The 21,981-nt window shown below is 53.9% G+C and overlaps 3 protein-coding genes across 11 annotated transcripts; 2 read left to right on the top strand and 1 right to left on the bottom strand.

The window, feature by feature from the left end:
- Window positions 1–1,412: 1,412 nt before the first annotated feature.
- Window positions 1,413–10,166, bottom strand: FRS3 (fibroblast growth factor receptor substrate 3). 2 transcript variants are annotated; one of them, XM_061195061.1, is made up of 7 exons: window positions 10,082–10,166; window positions 8,313–8,456; window positions 7,201–7,289; window positions 6,106–6,292; window positions 3,928–4,089; window positions 2,940–3,097; window positions 1,413–2,656 (listed from the first exon to the last, which is right to left on the bottom strand). In XM_061195061.1, the coding sequence occupies exons 3-7, from the start codon at window positions 7,264–7,266 to the stop codon at window positions 1,742–1,744; spliced, it is 1,488 nt and encodes a 495-aa protein (XP_061051044.1). In that variant the 5' UTR covers window positions 7,267–7,289; window positions 8,313–8,456; window positions 10,082–10,166; the 3' UTR covers window positions 1,413–1,741. The 2 variants fall into 2 exon arrangements, with proteins under 2 accessions (XP_061051044.1, XP_061051045.1); XM_061195062.1 differs by lacking the exon at window positions 8,313–8,456 and having other exon boundaries at window positions 10,082–10,160.
- Window positions 10,167–10,916: 750 nt separating this feature from the next.
- On the top strand, window positions 10,917–17,054 carry PRICKLE4 (prickle planar cell polarity protein 4). Of its 8 annotated transcripts, none has more exons than XM_061196238.1 (8): window positions 10,917–11,010; window positions 12,110–12,410; window positions 12,997–13,143; window positions 13,652–13,759; window positions 14,459–14,596; window positions 14,890–15,093; window positions 15,658–15,862; window positions 16,336–17,054. In XM_061196238.1, the coding sequence occupies exons 3-8, from the start codon at window positions 13,009–13,011 to the stop codon at window positions 16,707–16,709; spliced, it is 1,164 nt and encodes a 387-aa protein (XP_061052221.1). In that variant the 5' UTR covers window positions 10,917–11,010; window positions 12,110–12,410; window positions 12,997–13,008; the 3' UTR covers window positions 16,710–17,054. The 8 variants fall into 8 exon arrangements, with proteins under 8 accessions (XP_061052221.1, XP_061052219.1, XP_061052222.1 ...); XM_061196236.1 differs by having other exon boundaries at window positions 12,110–12,555; XM_061196237.1 differs by lacking the exon at window positions 10,917–11,010 and adding an exon at window positions 11,021–11,109 and having other exon boundaries at window positions 12,110–12,555.
- Window positions 17,055–17,207: 153 nt separating this feature from the next.
- Window positions 17,208–18,610, top strand: TOMM6 (translocase of outer mitochondrial membrane 6). Its single transcript, XM_061196242.1, has 3 exons — window positions 17,208–17,421; window positions 17,965–18,069; window positions 18,292–18,610. Exons 1-2 carry the CDS (start codon window positions 17,294–17,296, stop codon window positions 18,059–18,061), a joined length of 225 nt encoding a protein of 74 aa, XP_061052225.1. The 5' UTR covers window positions 17,208–17,293; the 3' UTR covers window positions 18,062–18,069; window positions 18,292–18,610.
- Window positions 18,611–21,981: the final 3,371 nt, after the last annotated feature.

Raw genomic sequence — 21,981 nt, 5'->3', positions numbered from 1 at the left:
GAATCCAGCCTGCTGCAGGTGATTCCTCTGGTCCAGAGATCAAAAGCATATAAAGGAGAGAAGGGTCCGGTGCCAGCTGTACCCTGGGACCGTACTGGGCCCCAGGTGAAGGGCCTCTCACATCCTCTGTAGCCAGTCCTCTTTGCCCATTTCCTGGACAGAGTGACACCCAAGGTCAGGGAGGTCTGGAAGCTGGTTGGTCTAATCCCCGCCCAGGGGAAAGGGCGCTCCCAGAATTGAGGCCCAGGCAGTGGTAAGACAGCAGGAGGAGAAGGGAATTGGGTGGGCCCCACGCTGGCCTGTTTCCTTGGTGTGGAGGACAAGTCTGCTCGTTCCACAGGGCAGGGAGCTGGGGTACAAACGGTGACCAGAGACAAGAAGGCTTGTCCCTAAGTCTTGGACAAACCCTGCTCCCACTCCTCACCAGGGCCCTGAGTGCCTCATCGCAGACACTGGATTTCCTGGAGATTAACCGTTCAGGGGTTTGAGACAGGGAGTCTTGAGGCAGGGAGGCTGGTGGGAGGAGGAAGAGAGAAGAGGCAGCCTCCGGACAGGGAAGGGGAGCTACCGCAACCCCAGCCCTGGGCGGGTGGCGTGTGCAGCCCTGTACAGACCCCGGGCTCCCAGGCAGGCGTTCAGATGTGGTGGCTCTGTCAGGGGACCACCCCTGCAGTAGGTCAGAGGGGCCCCAAAGAGTCCATTCCCGGGGAGTACTTCTCTGGGAAAGTTCCACTTTGTAAGTCAGATTATTTAGTTACATATTACACTGTTTTTCCCCTTTTGTTTTTTGCTCTTCCTGGGCTTTTATTAAAGTCCTGTTTAAAGGTTCTAATCTTGACCTTGCCATGTTGACGGTGCCGAAGGAGGATCCAGGGTCCACCTTTGGACCAAGGTGGTACAGGAGAGCAGTTAAGTACCCAATGGGACCCACCTGGTGGCAGAAGGGAGACTCAGTGAGGGATTCCAGAGGTGAATCTGGTGTAGCGCCCCACCCCCACAAATTTCCCCCACACATTGCCAACCTCAGAGAGTCAGGGTTTTATCTCATCAGGGTAGCTTTCCTTACAGATCCCCTTTCTGCATCTAGGACTCTAGCTGTCCTGTCACTTTACTTTGACAGAGCAGCCACCCCTGGCAACTTTCAGTCTGGGCTGCAGCTTCTTGGAAGAGAAAAAGAAATGGTCATGACTTGTCACAAAAATCACAATCACCCCAAATTTCCCAGAGTGAAACCCCTACCTCTGTTAGGCCTCCCCGACTCCCACCCCAGCACCATGCCAGGAAAGACTCCCTAAGAATTCGACATCATCCACCAAGTCAGAATTTAAAAATAATTATATTAATAATAAATATGTTAAATTACATTTAAAACAATAAATAGAAAAATAAACTGATAAATAAAATCAACAGGTACAAAATGTTTCCAAATTTCAACCAAAAAAACACACAGACGACAGACGAGACAGATGACATAACGAGAGGGTGCGAAATGCAATCACGGGGCCCTTCACAGTTTACGTCGCGGCTCCCTCCTCACCTGGTCACCCTCTTCTGTCCCCGACTCGACTCGGAGAGGAGACCGGGAGACTCAGTGGCTGATACCTTTGGGGACTCTGGCCAGTGCGGGGAAGCATCTGGTCCCGCCTTAGGGCCCTTCTGCGAAGCAACTCCAACCCCGGGCGTGCAGGTTCAGAGCACAGGAGCGGGAGGCGGAGGCTGCCAGGCGGGTGGAGGGACGTCCCTACAGCGGCAGGTCGGTGCTGTTGTGCCGGGTTTTCCTGGCGGTGCCATCGTCTCGGGGCAGAGCCCTCTGCAGGTTGGACATGGCCACAGTCTTTTTGAGGTCAATCACAGCATAGGAGTCTGAGCTGCGGGCAGGGTGCGTGGTGGGCACAGGGGCTCGGGGGGCTGAGGGGTTCTGGGGCCCCTTGGGGCGGTCTCCACCCCAGCCCTTCAGCTCCACCTGGATGTAGTTGAGCTGCCTGGGGGGCTCGGGGCCCGGCCGGCGGAAATCAAAGTTGAAGACCCTCGGGGAGCCTCGGTGGCGGGTCAGCGGCACAGGAAAGCTGCCGTGGCTGCGGAGGGCAGCCCGGGTGCTGGTGGGCTTCTGCAGTGGGGTCTCATCCTCCTCGCCTTCAGGGAAGCCGTTGGAGGAGGGTGTGAGCCCGTCCCTCGAGTCCCCGTCATCCCCGGCCTCCTCCCCCAGCTGCTGGGCCTGGCTCTCCCACACGGGGGGCAGGGAGGGCAGGTTCTCGTAGTGCAGCAGCGCGGCCCGGCGCTGGGCGAGGCCATTCCAGCCCGGCTCCTCCGGGCTCAGTCTCCAGCCTGCCCCCAGCCGCAGCCCCCCACTGACGTTCTCGTAGGTGCACTTGGGCCGGGCTGGGCACTCGGAAGGGCCCTCGTTGTTATTGTCGTGGTGGAGCGGGTGATGCAGGCTGGGGCAGAGGCCTTGGCACTTGGTCATGTGCCGCCGAGCCGGGGTGGGGCCCAACACGAACTTCACTTGGCCCGGCTGCAGGAACACCTGTGGGTCCCGCTGTTCGGGGTCCCAGGCCTGCGGGGTAAGGGGCGCCCGGCCCTCAGGCAGGGGCTGCAGGCAGTGCCGGCTCCTGCGGTGCTCATCCTCACTGGCTGGCGTGTTGACGTAGGTGTGGGACTGCGGGGGAAGAGTCCAAGGGCAGGAGGGTCCGAGGGCAGAGAGGAAGGAGAGAACAGCGGACAGGATGAGAGAAGAGAAGCACAGGGAAAAGGAGCTGCAGTCTCCTCCTCTTCCTTGTCCTCCTAACCTTCCAGGGAAGCTGCCTCCCTTTCTTGGGACAGGAAGGGACTCTATCAACTTTCTTCCCTCTCATGATCCTCACTGGGAGGAGGTGCCATATTTCCCGGTCCCCCACCCCCACCCAGACCCACAGGAAGACGCCGGGCAGCCACTTGCTCACCTGCTCATCGGGGGCAATGAGGGCATGGGTGGACTCCTCCCCAAGCGAGGGGTGTCGCAGGCTGCTTGTCGAGGGGCGCCGGGGCACTGAGAATCGCAGACCCTCTCCCGGGCAGCCAGGGAAGCCATTGGAGAAGCTGGAGACGGTGTAGCCTAGAGCTGGGCACACAGGAGACAAGGGGGTCCTTAAACCACCTGGCAACTACTTACAACCGTGTGTGTGGCATCCTGGGACTCCTCCAAGTGGAGGGGAGACACTCCCAAGGCCCCCAGGGGGTCAGCGCCACTGAACTGGCAGTCCCCCATTATCTTCACCTTGTATCTGTTCTCCAAACCCTGCCCTTTCCCTCACAGCTCAGCTTGAACCCCACTTCCCCATCACAGCCTTATCTGAAACACTTAAGGCACACCTTGTCGTCACTGGACCGACCCTTCACCTCATTCCAGCTCTGCCACTGAGCTCCAGGGAAGCTCCTCGAAATCAAGGACCGTGTTCCTATTTCTTCTGTCCCCCACGGGCCAGCCGATGGAGTGCCAGACACGGAGCAGGTGCTCAGTGTGATACAGTGAATGAACAAGCAGAAATTGTGGGAACCTCTCCAGACAGCTGTGGGCAGAGATGCCTGCATAAGCCGTCAGGAAAGGTATATGGGTATGATCCAGTAGACACAAGGAAGGAAGCAAAACAGCTCCAGACTGCCGTTTCCATGGAAACCCAATGTCTTCCTGTCTGTTCCCCGACCATCCATCAATACAAGACCCTGGACTCCCCAGCCTCCACTTGAGTCACCTGACTGGCCCAGGCCAGGACTTATCCATCCCTAGGAGTCGTTGGATGATAGATGACGGTCCTGGAAGCCTGGCTCACCCAGCCATCCCCTCGCCTGCCTGCCTGACTCATGCCTCCAAGACTGGTGCTTCCTGGGGCTATGCTTGTGCGTGCATGTGCGTGTGCACTGGGGTGCTGAGGCGGTGGGGGTTCTCCTCACCACTGGGAGGCTGGGGGGCCCGAGGGAGGTCGAGCTCAGCCGGGTGGCTGTTGCGGGTGATGATGACCGGTTCTTCCATCACATTGATGCTGTTGCACTGCATCAGATCCTGGAGGAGATTGAAGATTTCCTCGGCCCGGGAACACTTAAATGCAAATATCCCTGAAGAAGGAGAGGAAGAAATGAGGCTCCTCTGACCCTGTGTCCTATACGGAAGGACTAGAGAGGCTGAACAGATGCACAGAGCTCAGGACAAGTCCCTGACCTCCAGTCCCAGGCCTGCAGAGGGGTGGGAGAGGCCCTCACACTGAGCATTCTCCCCAGCACCCTCCAAAGTCTAAGAGCCACAGGAGGAGCTGGCCCCAGGCCCCCGCGGCCCACCCTAACACACTCTATCCATTACCACCATCTTAAGACCTAATACTTCAGCTACATTCCTCGGAGATTAAATCCTTTTCATAAGGATGTGTGTGCACCAGGGTGAAGGCAAGTGAAGTAAAAAATCAAAGTGGAAGGGACAGTGTCAGATGAGTGACCACTCCACCTCACATGCTGCCCCCATCTTCCTCTGCCTGCCACCACTTACTCCCCAGAAAAATGAGCTCCGCCAGGGCACCAGCCCTCAGCTCTATGCCCAACAGCCTCTAAGCTCTTTGAGGGTGGGAGGGTCTGTCCTGTTCACTGCTTATTCACTGCATACTTAGCCCAGTGCCAGGCCAGAGAGTGACTGTCTACTGTGTATAGGCCCCTGGCCTTATGGAGCTTGAAGTCTGGTGCAGAAAGGAAGGATGGGCTGACTAGCTAAAGGACAAATATGGCAAGACAACCATGTGGCTCCTCCATGCAGCCAGCCTTACAGCCCCTCAAACTCTAAGGCAGCAACTCACGGTCCTGGCACAGCAGGACTGGGCTGAGCACACATGACTCAGGGGATCCAAAGATGCTCTTGGGGTGTTGGGCCAGCCTGGGATTCTGCACTCCCCCTGTGTAACAGTGGGACCCAGGACTCAGGGGAAGCCACTTGGGATGTACATGTGCATGTTCCAAACAAAGACAAACTAGGTTGGGGTATGAGGTCTGCAGGAATGGGATGAGAAGGATAGAAAGGAGGGGAAGAAATAGGGCTATTCTTTCCTCATTCTATTCTATTTATTATAGCTCATTCCAAGATATGTCAAGAGCTTAGAAAAGGCTGGGAAAGCCTGGAGTTTTAGAAGAACCCTGTGTTGGGGCCTAGGGAGCTCCTCTGGGATCTCCAGTGTGGATTAATCACCACCGGGAGCAGAGAGGCCCCTTCCTCCCCTCTCTCTGCTCAGCCAGCGTTAACTGCTTCTGCCTCATGAGTTCCAAAGGTAAGGTGCACAGAGGGGAGGGCTCCCCCAGCCAGTACAACCTCAGAGACACACTGTTGTGTTGGTGGCCTCATCAGAGGAGCTTGCTCATTCCATCCCTGCAGTCACACCTCCGCACTGCATTGAATACAATCCCTTGTGGGATTCCTTCTAGCAGAGCTTAGGCCTGTGTCCTCAAAGAAGGCCCAGACCATGCCACCCCTTCAAAGAGCCATGGCTGGCCCCAGCCTTGACTTCATGCAACAACCCACCCCTCCCTGACCTCTGGCTGCAGGGAGAAAGGGGAAGAAGGCAGAATACATCACACTCCACCACCCACAGGTGACAGGAGACAAAGATTAACCTCGTGAGGGTTACTCTGTATACCACGGACCTCCCCAAATCTATCATTCCCATGGCACACAGCCCCAAGGCAGCCAGAGCTCTTGCCTGACCTTTCATTATACACAGGAACCAGGGTGTATGACTTGGGGCTCAGTTTGTTCCTACTTAGGGGGCAAGAGGGACCCTGAAACTAGAGTAAGAGAGGGAGGAGGAATCGCTTGCTTTCCCAGGCCTGGGAGCACTAGCTCCTTCCCGTGGGCTGTGCAACAAATGACCTCACAGAGCCACCCAGGCTGGAGTTGCAATGATCGAAGAGAAAAAGCACTGGCCTGGGAGTCCACTTAATTCTGTGTGCTCTTGGCCTCGACCCTTCCCTTCTCTGGGCAACACCTGCCAAGTGGACAGACTTCCCCACTGTCCCTCAAGCTACGACCTCCAGCCCCAATACCTGTCCCAGGCACACAAGCCCCCATCCCAGCGTGAGGCAGGGGCTGGTACTCACCCTGGCCAGTCTGACACCGGCGGCCACTCTCAAAAGAGAAGAGGTTGGAGTCATAGCCATAGCGCCGCAGGCAGAGGTAAGGCCAGCGGACAGCCTCGCGCCGATGCAGGTGCAGCACCAGCTCGCTCTGCGTCAGCTCCATCACTCCGGAGCCCAGTTCCACCCCCTCATCATCCACATTCGTCACCTGGCAGGGGCAGGGGACAGAAGGGTTAATGGGTGAGTCCAACAAGTGTGTCCAGGTCCATGAGCCACTGGGAATGCCACACGATTACTGGGACACGGATGAAGCAGCACCGCTGACCCACTACAGTTCTCTAGGCCTCAGTTTTGTCATTTGGGCAGTGAGGGGAGGGGTGGTTAGTCGACCCCCAAGGTCAGATGGTTAGACGTGCAAAGTTAGATGACCCCAAATGGTCCATGGCTGGTATCCAAGGACCAGATGTTAATGGGAGAAGAGGTTCTGTTGTAAGTTCAAAATCTTAAGACCCTGGGAGAGTCAAACCCAAGCAGAACAAATATAAAGGCCTCCACCACCTCCCCAACTGCAGGACCTTGCTGAGGGCTCCCTCTTCTGGTGAGCAGGAGAAACCTGGGCCTCAAGATGCCGGGGTGAGGAGGGGGCGCCCCCTACAGGGAGGTGGAAGGAGCAAGGCGGGGGTGCACACAGGTCCACTGGGCCGGGCCTCAGCTTCCCAAAGCAAACAGCAAACACTAATACTGTGCTTAACATGTGTTAAGCACTGTTTGAAATACTTGACATATGTTAATTCACAAGTACAGACTTTTGTTGTTTTCTCCGAAAAGTTATAATGTAAAGTTACAAAGATACACTGACAGGAGTGAACATTCTGAAAGCACAATCTTTGCTACTCTATTACAGCATTTCTTCATTCTTAGTAATACCAAGAGCCACAAAAAAGGCAGTGGCCTGAGCCCGTCCTCCTTGGCGCTGCTCAGAGGTCCTGAGCTTGCGAAGCCCACAACCTCAGCCAGTCATTTCACCTTCTCTAGGGAGGCTGAAGCAACTCGACAGCTCGGGCCGAGCCCAGGAGGCCGTGCTGGGACTGTGGGAGAGGAGGGGGCTGTGGGTACCTTGAACTTGCTGGGGTGGTTGTCTGGGACGCTGTCTCTGTTCAGGCAGCTGCAGCAGCTCCCCATGGTGTCAGAGCAGCCGGCCTGCCCTAGGGAAAAACACAAGGGACAGGAAGGTCATCGAGGTCAGCTCCCAAAAGGCCTGCTCTGGGGAACTCTGGCCGAACCACCTCGTTTTGATCACCTACTCTGTCTAAGACTCACAGTCCCTCCCTCAAGGAGTTCACATTCTCAATCCAGGGCCAGACACACACTGGATAAACATTAATTCAAGTTAGGACGTGTTAAGGATTAATGCTGATGGAGGGATGGAGAGCTCTTCTTAGGGGCAACAGTTGATCTGGACCTTAAGAAGTATGTAGGATTCTGACTGATGTAATGATAGGGAAGGGCAGCCTGGGCAGCAGGAAAAGCATGGTTAAAAGTAGGGACCCAGATTAAGGGATCTGCATCAGGAGTTGGGTGCCAGCCCAGTGCCCTCCTCCAGATTCAGTGAAGAAACTGTAGTTGGGAGTCCCAGACACTTTGGCCTGGACCTTTCTCCTTGTTCCTCCTTTTCCACCTCACTCCTCCCACATCATCCAAATCCTCTCTTTTCTTTCTTCACCACCATCCCAACATCCACCTCAAATTTATCTTTTTGATGTTCTCTTCAAATGAGATGTTACATTATGGTCAAGAGATAGACTCAGAAGATTGAACATTTAAAACAGAGCACTACTTTTATAACCTTGAGTTGGTATTTCTTCATTAAAAAAATAAACGCTGGGTTTGCTCCCCTTTGTCCAAAGGGGAGAACAGAGGCCTTAATATCTGTTTTTTTCCTCAAGGATTACGGCACTAGAATTAGACGTCACAACAGTTGGGCCTGTGCCTAGGATGGAGGTGATACCACCAGGCTACAGTGACCTAAGGGAGCAAGCAAACACATGGACCGATCCCAACCAGAAGTTATGGGTTTGCAACTTTCTGCAAGAAATGAATCAGCAGGATTAGGTATCTTTCTAGAACTCCCGCTGAAAGTGTAAAGCCTTGAACAATCCTGACTAGCACCCTCTACTCCTCCCAACTTGGAAAACTCCAGAAAAGTGGCTCCTATACACAGCTCTCACCTCACCCAGGCCATTGGGGAGCTGACCATGGGAGGGGCATGGGGAAGGACCCCCACTTTATTCCCCCTGTTCTTGGTGGGGTGTCATGGCAAGCAGTCTGCAGAGAAGTCACCTGGATCTCCCTGGGACACACCTGGGGCTCACCTAGCATAGGAGACAGAGACCACAGGTTAGTGGAAACCTTCCATTCTCACCCCCAATTGTTAATGAAACTGACTTGCCGTCAGTCCATCCCACCTGGATATCTGTTCCAGCCCTAATGGGATAGAAACACCAATGAAGGAAGTGAGATCAAGAGCAAAGGGACCACAAATTCTAAGCCCCATAGGCCCTGAGAGGGACAGACTCCCCTGGCATCAGTGACTTTGAAGTCTGAGGCAGCCCAGGACATTTTAAGTCACCTCTAGACCCCATCTGAATCCTGTTACAACCAATACCAAGATCACCACCTTACCTTTGCTGAGAACTTGAACTCTACAGAGAGCTTTCTCAAAAGGACACTAAGATGTATTAGAAAGAGCAATGGCTTACGATTCAGGAAACCAGTAGTCTTTTGTTGCTACTAAGTATCTGGGAGAGTCTGCCAAGTAGATTCTCCATCACCACCCCCAACTCCCACCCCAAGGCCTTAGTTTTGAAGGGAAACATCTGTCAACTGTGGAACGTCTAGCTTCAATAACCTCTAGAGGTAAGTTTGTAGGACAAACATAGCTAAAATCAACATTTTCCTCTTCTAGGACAAGCTCCTTCAATCTCACATGTGGAAGCTTGATAGATTTTCTGTTCTCCAAACTCTGAAAGGCCTAAAAGTTAACATAAATGCTAACAATCAATCAAAATTTCAGTAATCTGAGCCCTAGGTGGACAAGTCGACAAGCCAGTACCCTGGAGATCCTTGAAATCCCACCCTCCTGCTCTGGAAAAACAATGTCATTTCCCAGGGCCCCTGGTGCTCTGCATCCTTGGACACTTCCCAGGTAAAAGGACCCCTACCCTCTTGGTCTGGCTTACTCTCTGGAAGGGGGCAGCAGGATGAGGAAGGTATGCACAGCCTAAAGGCAGACAGCTGGGTAAATATTGGGGCTTGAGCCACCAACAGGGAGTCTGGGGGTGAAGCCAAGAACTACAGGGTGCAAGATGGGGTAGGGCGCTGCACCTTTTCCTGTCCCCTTCACTTCTCTTTAAGATACCAGGACATATCATGACAGCCCAGCGAGGGGGGTTACATCGGGTGGGACAGGAGGACGGGTCGCTGGTCTGAGACAGGTGTAGATTGGGGGTGGGAGTTTGAGGTTATAGGGACTCAAAACGTATGAGAGGGATCAGGGAAATGTGGACAAATTTTTTGGATTAGAGCACGGTGCAAGGAGAATGGGGGGCATGAAGACTCAGAGGAATTTCAGGGTGGTGGATGCATTTGGGGGCATCCAGGAGAGAATGGTGCTCTGTGAGCGTATCAGGGGAATTTGCAGGAGTGAGGGGTTCTGAGGGCTCCAGGACACATGAAGGTGTGTCCGGGGGTGGGGGTGGGGTGGTTCTGGGGGCTTAGAGACAGATTTAGGTAACAAGGTTGACAGGCGAATTTCTATATACCGGGAAGGAATAGGGGAGGTCAGGGCCGCGCGTTGTCCCTGGATCCCCGCCCCCAGCCCCGGGTTTCCACCGACCGCCCGCCCGGGGCTTCCTTGGTAGGGAGTGGAGACTGCGGCGCGGCGCGGTGCGGCCTCGGTGGAGCCGCCTCGCCCCCGCCCCGCCGCGCCCCGACTCACATCGCCCCGCGGCCCGGGCGGCGCCGGGCCCCGCTCCCGGGTCCCACTTCAGCAGCCGCCGCCCGCCCGGAGCTAAGGCCTCCCCGCCCCGTGGCGGCGGGGTCAGAGGTCACCGGTAGCACCAACGAGACGCTGCGGGCGGGCGGACCCGATCGGGGGCGACCGGCGCGCAGCCTAGAAGGTCCCTTTGGAGGACTTTGCAGTAGGGAGCAGGGAGCATGCGCAGACGCCAGAGGGCGCTCAGGGCCAGCGACTGAGAGAGCCCGGCGGGGGCGGGGAGGAGCCTGGGGCGGGGGCGGGGCTCGGGGCGGGGCTGAGGGGGACCGGAGGTAGGACCAAAGGTTTCCACTCCCAGGATCAGAAACAGGACCCGAGCGGCGGGCGGGGCGGGGGAGAAACACGAAAGATTGGGGGAGGAGCCTGAAGGGATGTAAGGGAGAAGGGCAGGACGAGGGACCCCAGAAAGGGCCTGGGGACAAGGGGGAGGGAATTAGGTGGGGTGGGGACACACAGAGAGGGGCGGGGCTAGGAGACCAGAAGGAAGGTCTGGGGGGACCTGCGGGCTCCGAAAGGCGTTCTGTTCCGCGAGTGCTTGAGGACCCGGCGTAACGATGGCTCCCGAGGGTCTGCTCCGCGCCCGCCGGGACGCGGTCCCATTGCTAAGCCCATGGGCACGGGGGCAGTGGAGCCTGCACACTTTCCACCCGAGATCCCTCAAATGCTTTCCTCAGTCGGCAGCTCTAGGCCCCTCCCCCCGTCCGGCCCTACCAGCCCCAGTGGGGCTGGCAGGGCCCGCGGGGGGCGTGGGAGCGGAAGGCGCGCTCCCGGGGCGGGCAGAGGCGGGTGTCGAGGCCTGAGGGTGGGAACTGGGTGAAGGGCCCGACGGCAGGGTCTGTCCAGAACTGCCCGGACAACAGCGCGCAGCGAGGGTGAGACCCCGGCGGAGTCCCGTCCCTTCCCCTAAACTCCCAGCAGCCAGACTGGGAACCCCAGCTGACTCGGGAACCACACCGCGTCCCACTTCGGAGGTGGGCCCCGCATGCCCAAGAAAAAACTTTGGGGATCTGTCGAGAGGGCACTTGGCGGGACCAGACACTTCTTTTCCCCTTCTTCCTCTCACTGTCCCGGGAAACCTTCCATCCCTTACACCCTCCTCCTCCCCCGCCACTTCCCAATCCCTAGATTCTGCACTTCAGGGCAGGGGTGGGTTGGGAAGGTAGAATTCCTGAGACTGGTTACACCTGCGCGGGGGCGGGGAGGGGGTTCAGTCTTGTCCCTTTTGTAAGGGGGGAGGGGAATTCTGGAAGGAATCCAGCACGTAAGTGGGGTCCAGTGCTAAGTGGACGTGGAGTTATGCCGCCCTGGGGGGATGAAGGGTGAGGGGTGAAGACTGATTTCTGAGTGTTGTTCCTGTGTGGGATGATTTCATGCAAACTAGAACTAATCTGGAAGAGAGGGTGCAAGTTTCCTCTGGGGCCCCAGATACCCCGCTTCGATGCCCACCCCCTCCCCCAAGCATCTCTTGTTGTCTGGAGCCCCAGGGGAAATGGCTACTCCTGGCCTTGGGTGTGAACAGCCCATCCTGGCTGCCTTCCACAGGAAACCTGATCTGAGGGACAGAACAGGAAGGAAGCAGATGGGTGTGGAGCCAGGAAGCAGGGAAGGGTGGCACAGGGCGGGGGCTCCGGGCTGGGAAGCACTATAATTGTCACAGTCCAAACCCTGTTCCCAGCCCCAAAGCTGGGTCTTATAGAGGCCAGGGATTTGGTGATGGCTTCCTGTGCCCAGCTGCCGTTAGATTCCAACCCAGCTCTCAAAGGCAACCGCCTCCTCTAAAGCTTCCCTTAGCCTTCTAACGTGACCTCAGGCAAGTTTAACCTCAGTTTGTTTCAGCCATAAAATGGGATAATAGAAAGTACCTCACAGGATTGTTGTGAGGATGGACTATATTATGTAACATGCTGGAAAAGTCCCTGGCACAGGGTAAACATTCTAGAAAAGTTTACTGTTTTTTTTTTTTCTTCCTAGGGTGCTGTGTATATCTGCCCAGAACCCTGGCCCCATCCTGCCTGGTTTCATCTGTGCCTTACCCAGTAGACTATGAGCTCCTTGAGGGCAGGGGCCATCCCTTTTCTACTTCAGTAGTCACCCCCTATCCCCAAGATACTGTGGCCATACCAGGGCTTGCCCAGAGGAGGGCTGAAGAGATGCACTTTGAATTATCCAATGAAGTTGCCACTAGAGATAGAAGCACAGGATTTCGTCTGTCCTGGAGGAGCTGATAGACTAGATGAGGAGCTGAGACACAGGGAGCAAAGAGAAACATTAGGTGCTAAATCTTGGGGCACCCACTGTACTTATTTCTGGAGCTCAGGGAAAGGAGAGCTGGTATGGGCTGGATAGGCTGAGAAGGGCCTCCCGGTGAAGTGGTCCTTTCACCCAGCCCAAGCCTACAGCGGGAAAAGCAGGGAGAGGTGAGGAAGTAGGCTCACTGGGTGCTGAGTGCACAGTGAGAAGTGGTGGGAGCTATGGCTGGGGAGGTGGGGAACAAGGGTCCAGTCTACCCAAAGGCTCACCAGAAAGGCAAAATGCCCTCTCCTTCCACTATGGGCCTCCTGTTTCCTCCATCCCAATCTTGGGAGACCCCCCCCCCGAGTTTGAGCTTCAGAAACTCTGGAGGTGAAAGGTTTGGCCTCAAGATCTGGCTCTGCCATTTACTAGCTGTGTGACCTTGGGCAGACCATGTACGCTTTCCAAGCCTCAGTTGGGCCATCTGTAAAATGGTGATAAGAATACCACCTGATTCACATAGCTGTTGGGAGGACTGAAGGAGATAACGCCCATAAAGCATTTAGCCTGCCTAGCACACTGTCGTGGCCCAATAAATGGGAGGCGTCTTGTTGTTTTCTGTGCAGACTTTGCCACCAATGTCACTGCTGAACTCTGGCTGGCCCCACCGAGGGGAGAGGCTGACCCCTCCGGAGCCAAATCCACCAGTCAACTCAGACAGCAACCCAGGTCACAGGCCAGAGGAGGACCCTGAGGAAACCTCTGCTCAGGTGGTAGGGGTCCTGCCCTTCCCTCTGAGACCAACATCCCCTCCATCCTTTGGGCCTCTTCCCATTTCCACCAAGTGGGAGGTAGTTAGCCTTTGTGCCCAACTTCTTGCAGCCCTTTCTCTTTGCAGGAATCCCTGTCCCTACAGCCCTCTCAGGACACAGGGTTCAACTTCTTTAAACTTATCCACATGAATACATGAATACTCTCCTAGGGGGTCTGTGTTGTCAAAGCAGAACCTAGGGACTTTGGCCCTAAGGCGTGAAAGGGGTGATTTCAAGCCTAAGAAGGAAGCTGTTTTGGAGTGTGCCCCCCCTAACCTGCCTCAGTCAGACCACAAACATGGGAGTGGATCAGCTGTCCTTGTGATCTTGAAGGAGGATCCTCCAAATGGAGGGGGGTGCTTGGATGTTGTTCCAGATTGGCGAAGAGGTGGCAATGAAGAGGGAAGGAAAGAAGGGGAAGGAAGGAAAAGCCGAGCTCTGCTTCTCTCCTTTTGCTGCGTTTCCTCAGGATCATGAAGTCCTGAGCTTGGGGAACCCTGGCCTGGACACCAACCAACCCCCCAGCTGGCCTGGACTCCGGACCCTCCTGCAGCAGCTCCCTCCGCAGGACAGTGATGTGGGTCTCCCTCTCCCCAGCTTTCCTCTCTCTTGCCTCCCTTTCTTTACTTACCGTGGGAAGAAGTTTGGTCCAAAAGGCAGGGGATGTGCATCTAAGGCCTAGCTTTGCCACTAATTGGGGGAAGTCATCCCCCACCCCCAGCCTGAGCTTTCACAACTACATAATGGGTACAGTAACATCTGCTCTGCCCACCACAATGCTTAGTTGAAGAGCAAATGAGAAAATGGACATGACCAGCTTTTGAAACTGATAATGGAATGTACAAATGTAGAGAGTATGGTGGTTAAGTATTTATTGAGGGCCTATGTGTGCCCAGTCTAAAGGCTTACAGTTCAGCTGGGGAGGCGAGGCAGGAGAATAGGGAATAAATAGGGAAAATACAGTGGGAAGTGATATTAAGCTACAGCTCATTGGGAGCCAGGATCTAAATATATGGAGATGGGCTAAGTGCTGTAGGGCTGTCAGGACCTGAGCAATCACCATTCTTGGGGTGGGGGCAGTGAGACGGAGGTGGACTTATGCCAGTTCTTTTCCCTCTTTCCCTCTCCTCAGTGCCCTTCTGTGCTGTTATCTCCTGCACCTCCCTGAGGTTTCACAACCTTCCTTTGACCCAGCAGCTAAACCTCCCCTCTCCAGTCAAACTTCAACCTTGCCTGCTGGGGCTCTCCCGGTCACAGTGGACATCTGTTTCTGCAGGAGCGCTACTGCCTGGCCCTTGGGGAGGAGGAGCTGGCTGAGCTGCGGCTCTTCTGTGCCCAGCGGAGGCAGGAGGCCCTGGGACAGGGGGTGGCCCGCCTAGTACCTCCCAAGCTTGAAGAATGCACCTGTGAAAAGGTATGTAGCACCCTCCCCCCAATATTCCCCTTCCTCCTCTTTGCCCTCTCACTTCTTCAGAAGGGGCTGGCTTCTGGGACTCTGGAGGGGGAAAAGGGGTTTGGGGATTGACAGTTTGGCAAAGTTTAGGGAAAAGGGAAACCAAATTTAGGGGTTCTTCGTGGAGCCTGCAGTGGAGGTGGGCTTGCCAGAATATGGGGAGAACAGTTAGGTTGGGGTTGGGATGGAAGAGCCAGGAGAGAAGGTAGGAGGGTGGTGTGGCCTCTGACCAGCCCAGCACCCGCACCCCGCAGTGCAGGGAGCAGCTGAGGCCAGGGGAGTACGGAGTGTTCGCAGCTCGGGCAGGAGAGCAGCGCTGCTGGCACCGGGCTTGCTTTGCCTGCCAGGCCTGTGGCCAGGCCCTGATAAACCTCATCTACTTCTACCACGATGGGCGTCTCTACTGCGGCCGTCATCACGCAGAGCTGCTGCGGCCGCGCTGCCCGGCTTGTGACCAGGTACAGCCTCGAGGGGAGGGGCTGGAGGGGGTCTGCCCAGGGTCCAACGTGGCAGATGCAACGGGACACCTCTTCCAGTACCACGGAGTGGGGAACAGAGAACTGAGAACTTTGTATTCCCTTTGCTCTGACTTGAGCTCTGGGCACCTGGGACTCGTTGCCTTTGTGCCCTCCCTCACCGCAAGCAGAGTCTTCCAAATTTTCTTGGACTGAGAGAATTCCTCCAGAGCGGGAACTCTTAGACAGACGTTCATCTCAGTACGTCGGGTGCCCAGTGCTGGGCCTGCTCCTGCGAGGAACTCCCTCAATGTCCGCACAAGAGGCTGCACGGAACCCTGGGTTGGGCGTCCAGGAGACCCAGGTCGCACTTCTTCAGGCTGTGCCACCTGCTAGCTGGGAGATCCTGGCTAAGCCAATCAGCCCTCCCCGCATCCGAGAGTGGTTGAGTAGATCAAATGGGAATGTCTGTAGACGTGCTTTAGCGTCAACTGGGTATAAGGCGTGGTTACTGGATGAATGAATGAGTGAATGAATGAATGAGCCGTTCCCCTCTCCCTCTCCCAGCTGATCTTCTCCCGCCGCTGCACCGAGGCCGAGGGACGGCGCTGGCACGAGAACCACTTCTGCTGCCAGGACTGCGCCGGGCCCTTGGGCGGGGGACGTTATGCCCTGCCGGGCGGCGGACCCTGCTGCCCCAGCTGCTTTGAGAGACGCTATTCGGATGCCGGCTCGAGTCCGGCCCCGACAGTGGAAGGCAGGGCGTCCCCGGGTAAGAGAGGAGAAGGTGTAGATCAAAGGGGAAGGGGGCAGCGGCTTGGGCTGGGCTGAGGAGGGGTTCTCCCGGGCTGGGACCCTCGTCCCGGTCCCACGCCGTCCCGCCCCTCCAGCAGCGCCCCCGTCCCCCCCCACCGCACCCCCAGACCCGAGCCTCGGGGCCCGCAGCTCTCACCGCGCGTCCCTGGCCGGAGCGCTCCGAGGGCCTCCAGAACCCACCCCGCGCCGCGGTTTAGGCTGCGGCGCGGGACTCGCTCCTGGGCTGGGTCCGCGGCCGCCCTCTGCTGGGCGGAGGCGGGGAGGGGCGGGGAGCCGGGAGAGGACTCACCGCGGCGGCGCGCAAGGCCCGGGGGCGGGGCGGGAGGCTGGGCCCCGACTGGGACTGGCTTCTGGCGGCCGCCCCGCCCAGATCTGGGAGAGGGAGACTCGCGGCTCTGAGATGGGCGTTTCTGACCCGGCCCGGAACAGGGGAGGCGGAGCTCGGCGGAGTTGAAGACTGGCACCGCGCCCCGCGGAATGCCGCGATTATCTCCCGGGCAGCCCTTCTCTCTACTGCCGCCAGCTCCAGTCTGGAAACCCAGAGGGGGATGCTTGGATCCAGCCCGGAGCAGGAGTGTAGAGCTGGGGACCAGGCGGAGACACCCAAAGGGCAAGAGCAGGGCTGCCCAGAGACTCCCCTTGATCCCAAGGAGGACGCTTCCTGCGCCACCTGCTCCTCTTCCTCTGAATCGGAACCCGAAGGCTTTTTCTTAGGCCAGCGCCTTCCCCGGCCCTGGGAGACCCCCGGCAATCTCCAAGCTGGGGACAGCGACACCTCCAGGAAGCATTGCACCATTTGCTAGTGGCGCGGCCCGGAAAAAGGGTGGCGGGGGAGGTGATGTGTAAGGTGAGAGAGCAAAGCTCTCCTCCCCCTATAAAAATCCTAGACTGATCGCCATCAGGGCTATGGCTGGGAGAGGCGGCGAAATGACAAATTTGGAGTGCTTCCTTTTAGCCCGCACATTCTATGACTTTTCATGGAGACTCTTGGGGAGCCCCATTCCTCAAAGCTACGCATCCCCTGCTGAGTGAGACCCTACGCCACCCCCACAGGCTGGGCAGCCCCATCCTCAGCATCCTCCTCCTAAGCCAACGAAGTGATCACTCAGAGACCACCTGTGACTGACAGGGTGGGCCAGCCGAAGGCCAGGAGGGAGCCGGAGGTGGAACCCGACCAGGGAAGGTTGGAGCTGGACGGCGCTCCTCTCCCGGCAGAGGTCGCGGACTGGCAGCCCGGGAGTTCTCACTCCCGGCGTCTGACCGAGCTCAAGCCACTGCGCCCCCTGTCGGCGAGTAGCCAGCGGAAGTGCAAGACCGGAAGTTGCGTGATCTGCTGGCGCCGACAAGGGGCGTGGTGAGAGACCTTGCGGAGCGCTGTGGTGCTACTATGGCTTCCAGTGGGGCCGGCGTGATCGCTGCGGGCTCGGCAAATGAAGCTCCCGAAATTCCAGACAACATGGGAGACTGGCTTCGGGGCGTCTACCGCTTCGCCACCGATAGGAATGACTTCCGCAGGTAACCGAGGCACGGGAGCTTGGTCGCTCTCCTGCCCTTCGCGCACGTATATATACCTGCCAGGTTTCCTTCTTCGCCGAGGCTGGGCCCTCCGGATGTTTTACACCGCCAGTATCTCGGCCTTTTCGTGGCTCTGGCTGTGCTTTGCTGAGGTCCTTGACCGGGAGAGTTCCCGTGCGGCCAAAGCGCTCCTTTCAGTCACCGGGCTCTGTCTAGAGAATCTCACCCTGCCCGCGGAGACCCGGGGAGAGGAGGCGCCAACACGTAAACAGGCTTTTCGGCCCTGGAGGAGTACTTAATTGGGTTTTGCATTTGACCCTACTCTTATTAGACGTAGAAACGAACCTTAAATAACCATGTGGGTTTTGCGCAACCTATTATGTAACGATCGATGCTCTTGCTATTCTAAAGTGTTTTTGCCTTGGGAGGGGGTGGTTTCCAGGGTGGTGATGGGAAGCTTCTCCCCACCCCCCAGCCCATCTTTCACTGACCAAAGACACGTGACTCAGTGACCACAGGGTTAAAGGGATGCATTTTTTCCAGGAACTTGATCCTCAATTTGGGACTCTTTGCTGCCGGAGTTTGGCTGGCCAGGAATTTGAGTGACATTGACCTAATGGCACCTCAGCCTGGGGTGTAGCCGTAAAGGTAAGCATTAACCACTGTTCTGCCTGTTTTAGGAGTCCTAGAGACTGGGAGAAGAAATAATTTATATCAGCTATTCACAAAGTAATAGATAAGAGACTTGATGTAAAACCCTTGGCTATTCCTAGTTAGATGTGTCTCCAGATGTTCCAAGGGATTTGAGTCTCTTACCAATTTCCCTCTAGTAATTTTACATTTCTAATGCCACCTGTTGTCTGATTGTAGACACATGGAACCCCTGTGCTGTACTTGAACCTTCCAAAAACAGAGCCTCCGATCTGTGACCGTCACAAGACTTGCCCTGATGGCGGCTGAAGTTTGATTCAGATGGGCACCTTTTCTTCCCTGCTTGATTTCCTTTTCTTTGCTGAGTCCACTCAGAACACCCTTCTCTGGTCAGCAGGTAGGGTTCAGCTAAAGTGTTGTCCTGTGTTCTGTAACGTTCTGTACATAGTTCCAAAGTTTCTGCAGGGGATGATCTTTGCTCTTGTCCTGAGGAATATTCTAATGGTATTTTAACAAATAAAGACTGTACACAAAGACAGCCATTTTATTCTTTTAATAAGAAACTTCGGCTTACAAAAACAAGGTGTAAAAAGTCAAGATTTACAAAAATCATAAAAACATGATTTATATTTCACACTTGAGAGAGACAGGAACAAGCCCCAAACATGGATTGTAACAGAGATGGTTTGCTTCATATTAAAAGAAAAAAAGAAAACCGTAGCCACCGTTCATTGATGTTAGCATAGGATGAAGCATATTGTTGATGAATTTCCATTTTTGAGCAGTACTAAGGGAAGAAGTCATTTGGTGTTGCATAGCATTTTAGTGCACCGGCTGGGTTTTCCAGGCACCAGGGAGGCATTGTTGCTGTAGTACAGTGGGATTTGAGGGCAGTGAGGTGCAGGTAGAGGCAAGGTGTAAGTAAGCCTGGGCAGTGGGTACTGAAGTGACACTGCTTGAGGAAGCTGCTTCCTTCACAAGGAAATAGATTATTTTCTGACCCTAAAATTCATGGTAGTGCCACTGTCCAGGAGTTTGGGGTTCTTTGGAAATGGAATATGTAAGGAACTGGCATGGAAAGAATCACATAGGCTTAGAAAGGTGTGGACACAGTGACAGGCTCCCCTTGGCAATTTTTCTAGTTGATTTGCTCTACTAGGCATTTTAAAAAAATACATACTACTTTTCTGTGCTGAGTCTCTTACGGAACTGGTATGGGATTAAAGGACATGAATTAGAAAGGAGAGTCAGTATAAATGCACCATAGTGGCCTAATTGTTAGTTGACAGGTGTTGTCTCTAGCAATCTGTTCACTAAAGGTAAACAGAATAAAATGGTCCTTTTTGATCCTGCTGGCATAAATGTGATTAAGAAAGCTGTTAGAGAATTAGATTTTTTATATGTTAAAGAAAAGCACCATTCTCTTATGAGCATTAATCAGGGAGGAGGTCTCATCTCTCAGGAGGAAGGAGTTTGAGCTTGTATGAATTCAGGTCTGTGGCTGGCTTAACATGAAGGCAGGATCCTTTTAAGAGTCTACATGGGGACCACAGATGCTCTGACAAGTTTATATCTGATGAGGAAAGGTAACATACATGAAGCAAGGCTTAGGTTTAAAGCCATCACCCCCACAAATGGTGACCAGGAAGGAAACTTTTAAGTCCCTTCAGCCTGCATCAGACCACTGCGCTAAGACTAGAAATACCAGCACCTCCTGTTCTTTATAGGAGTGAAACTTACATCCTTGAAGTCTGCTACCTGATCTATTCATAATTGTGAACAGTTCTATTTGATAAAAATTTTCAAAGCTAAAAATCAAAATCTGGCCAAAATTAAAGACACGGCAGCTTCCAAAAGCATAATTCAAGTTTCACTTAAAATTTAATGTTTTAGCTTCAAGTAACAGTGCCACTGTTGGTTTATAAAGCCATAAAGCTGGTAAGGTAACGTTTCATTTAAACTGGCTTAATTCCTGAAAGTGGTAAGAATTTAGCAGATTAAAGCTACCAAATCTACAATTTCCTCAAATTTTGATGAATAATTATTAATTCCATAAATGAAAGTGCTGGCTTTCATCATTCCAACACAACATTTCTCCTCAAGGGAAGTCAGTTTCACATCCTGTCATACGGTGTTTAGCCCAGGCTAGTTAACACCGTATGACAGGATATAAACACATAACATAGTATGACAGTACTATGAAAATCTCTTACACAACCTAGTTAGATTTGAAATAGAAACATGCCAGCAGAAGTTAGTATGGAGAAAGTCCACCAAAATGACCATTCACTTCAATGCTCTAGTGGCTGTGGTGTACTTAGAGCAGTGCTTGGGTTGAGTACACAGTGGTTAAAAGTCAAAGCCCTAGACCAAGGAAATGGTGAATTTAAACGTGGAAGATATAAACTAAACTCACAGTCATATTTAGAAGGCGCTTTTCAGCTTTAGTGCTAACTTCAAAAAAGAATCTGAACTACCAGGGAGATTCATACTTACCTGGTAAAGAAACTTAGTGGCCACGGGAGGTTTTATTCCAAAGATACAACCTCCTCACCTAATTAGGCTGAGGGATCCAATTATTATATGTGCTTTGAGTGGTAAGCTTTTTAAACACCCTTTGGTGAAGTCTTGGAAACCTTAAGGTGGGAGTAAAAGGAACATGCTGTGTTTATAGCCCTGCAGGTGAGCAGGCTGGGTCTTTTCCCCTTCCACAGCCACTCAGCACCATCCCAGTCAGCAGCTGCCAGGGAATGGGGCTGGGGAGCTGGGACAGGTTCTTTGAGCCTTCTTTTTTGCATATTACACAGTGCACTGGCTTGCCTTACAATCTAAAGGTTCATATATAGGGGATTGTGTTCTACACTGCTTCCTGAAATTTTGTGCAAAAGAACTTCAGAACTAATGAAGGTACCACTTCAGGAGGAACCGTTTTTATTTGACTTCTATCATACGTTGCCCAGCATTAGAAAAACTAAAAGACCTTTTTCTGAATATTTGTGCTCTCCGAACCAGCTGGAAAAGCAACCCTTCCACTTATAAGATATAATCCCAGATAGGAATATAGTATATGTTTAGGAAGGGGTAGCCCTCCCAGCCTGATTTTAAAAAGGTCTGAGTTAATGTTTGGAACATAAAAGGGGTGGCAAAAAAGAATGGGGTACATAGTCTGCCTTGAAAAGGAGACACTGATGAGTAATCAAACACAAAGATTTTGGATATTACAATAAAAATTTCAGAACCTGCTGGTAAGAATAATTTGCTTTCACACACACAAGATATGCAATGCTTTTAAAAAGTCTGACACCAAATGTCCTTTACACTATACAGACCCATTTGCCACTTGAAATGACAAGAAGGAATCCTTTCCCTTAATCTTTTCAATCCCATGCAAACCATAATTGGGTACAAGGCACCAAATTTTATGAATTGTATAAAATTAGTTCACAAAGCTTTATCAGTAAGTAAAACAAACTCCATTTCTCCCTCCCTGCCCACCCACATGCCAACCCCCAACACCCAACCAAGTTTTCATTCTGTACTACTGTTGACCTCTCTTGTGTTTATGCTGGGACCTGGCTAGGGCCATGCTCCACTTTCAGCCAACCCACCTCATTAGTTCTTGCACTTTGATGAAACTGTAAGCATAGCCTGAGCAGGGAACTCATACAATCACTGACTCTAGAAGCCTTGCCATTAAAAACAAAAATAAACTCTGCTATTGAGTCCATAGGACACATTAACACTTCTGTAGTTTCCAATTTTATTCATGACATTGTAAGAGACATCTGGAAATTCTTTACAGTGTGGCACTGCCCCCATCAGCCTGAGAGGGACTGGATCAAAGCAGGCAAGAGGTCTGCCCACCTTTAATTAAGAGCTTCAGTTCCTGGCCATTGAGGGCATTCCTAA

Source organism: Eubalaena glacialis, chromosome 7 (assembly GCF_028564815.1).
Source record: "Eubalaena glacialis isolate mEubGla1 chromosome 7, mEubGla1.1.hap2.+ XY, whole genome shotgun sequence".
Taxonomy (NCBI): Eukaryota; Metazoa; Chordata; class Mammalia; order Artiodactyla; family Balaenidae; genus Eubalaena; species Eubalaena glacialis.
This window is presented reverse-complemented; position numbering and strand designations above follow the sequence as displayed.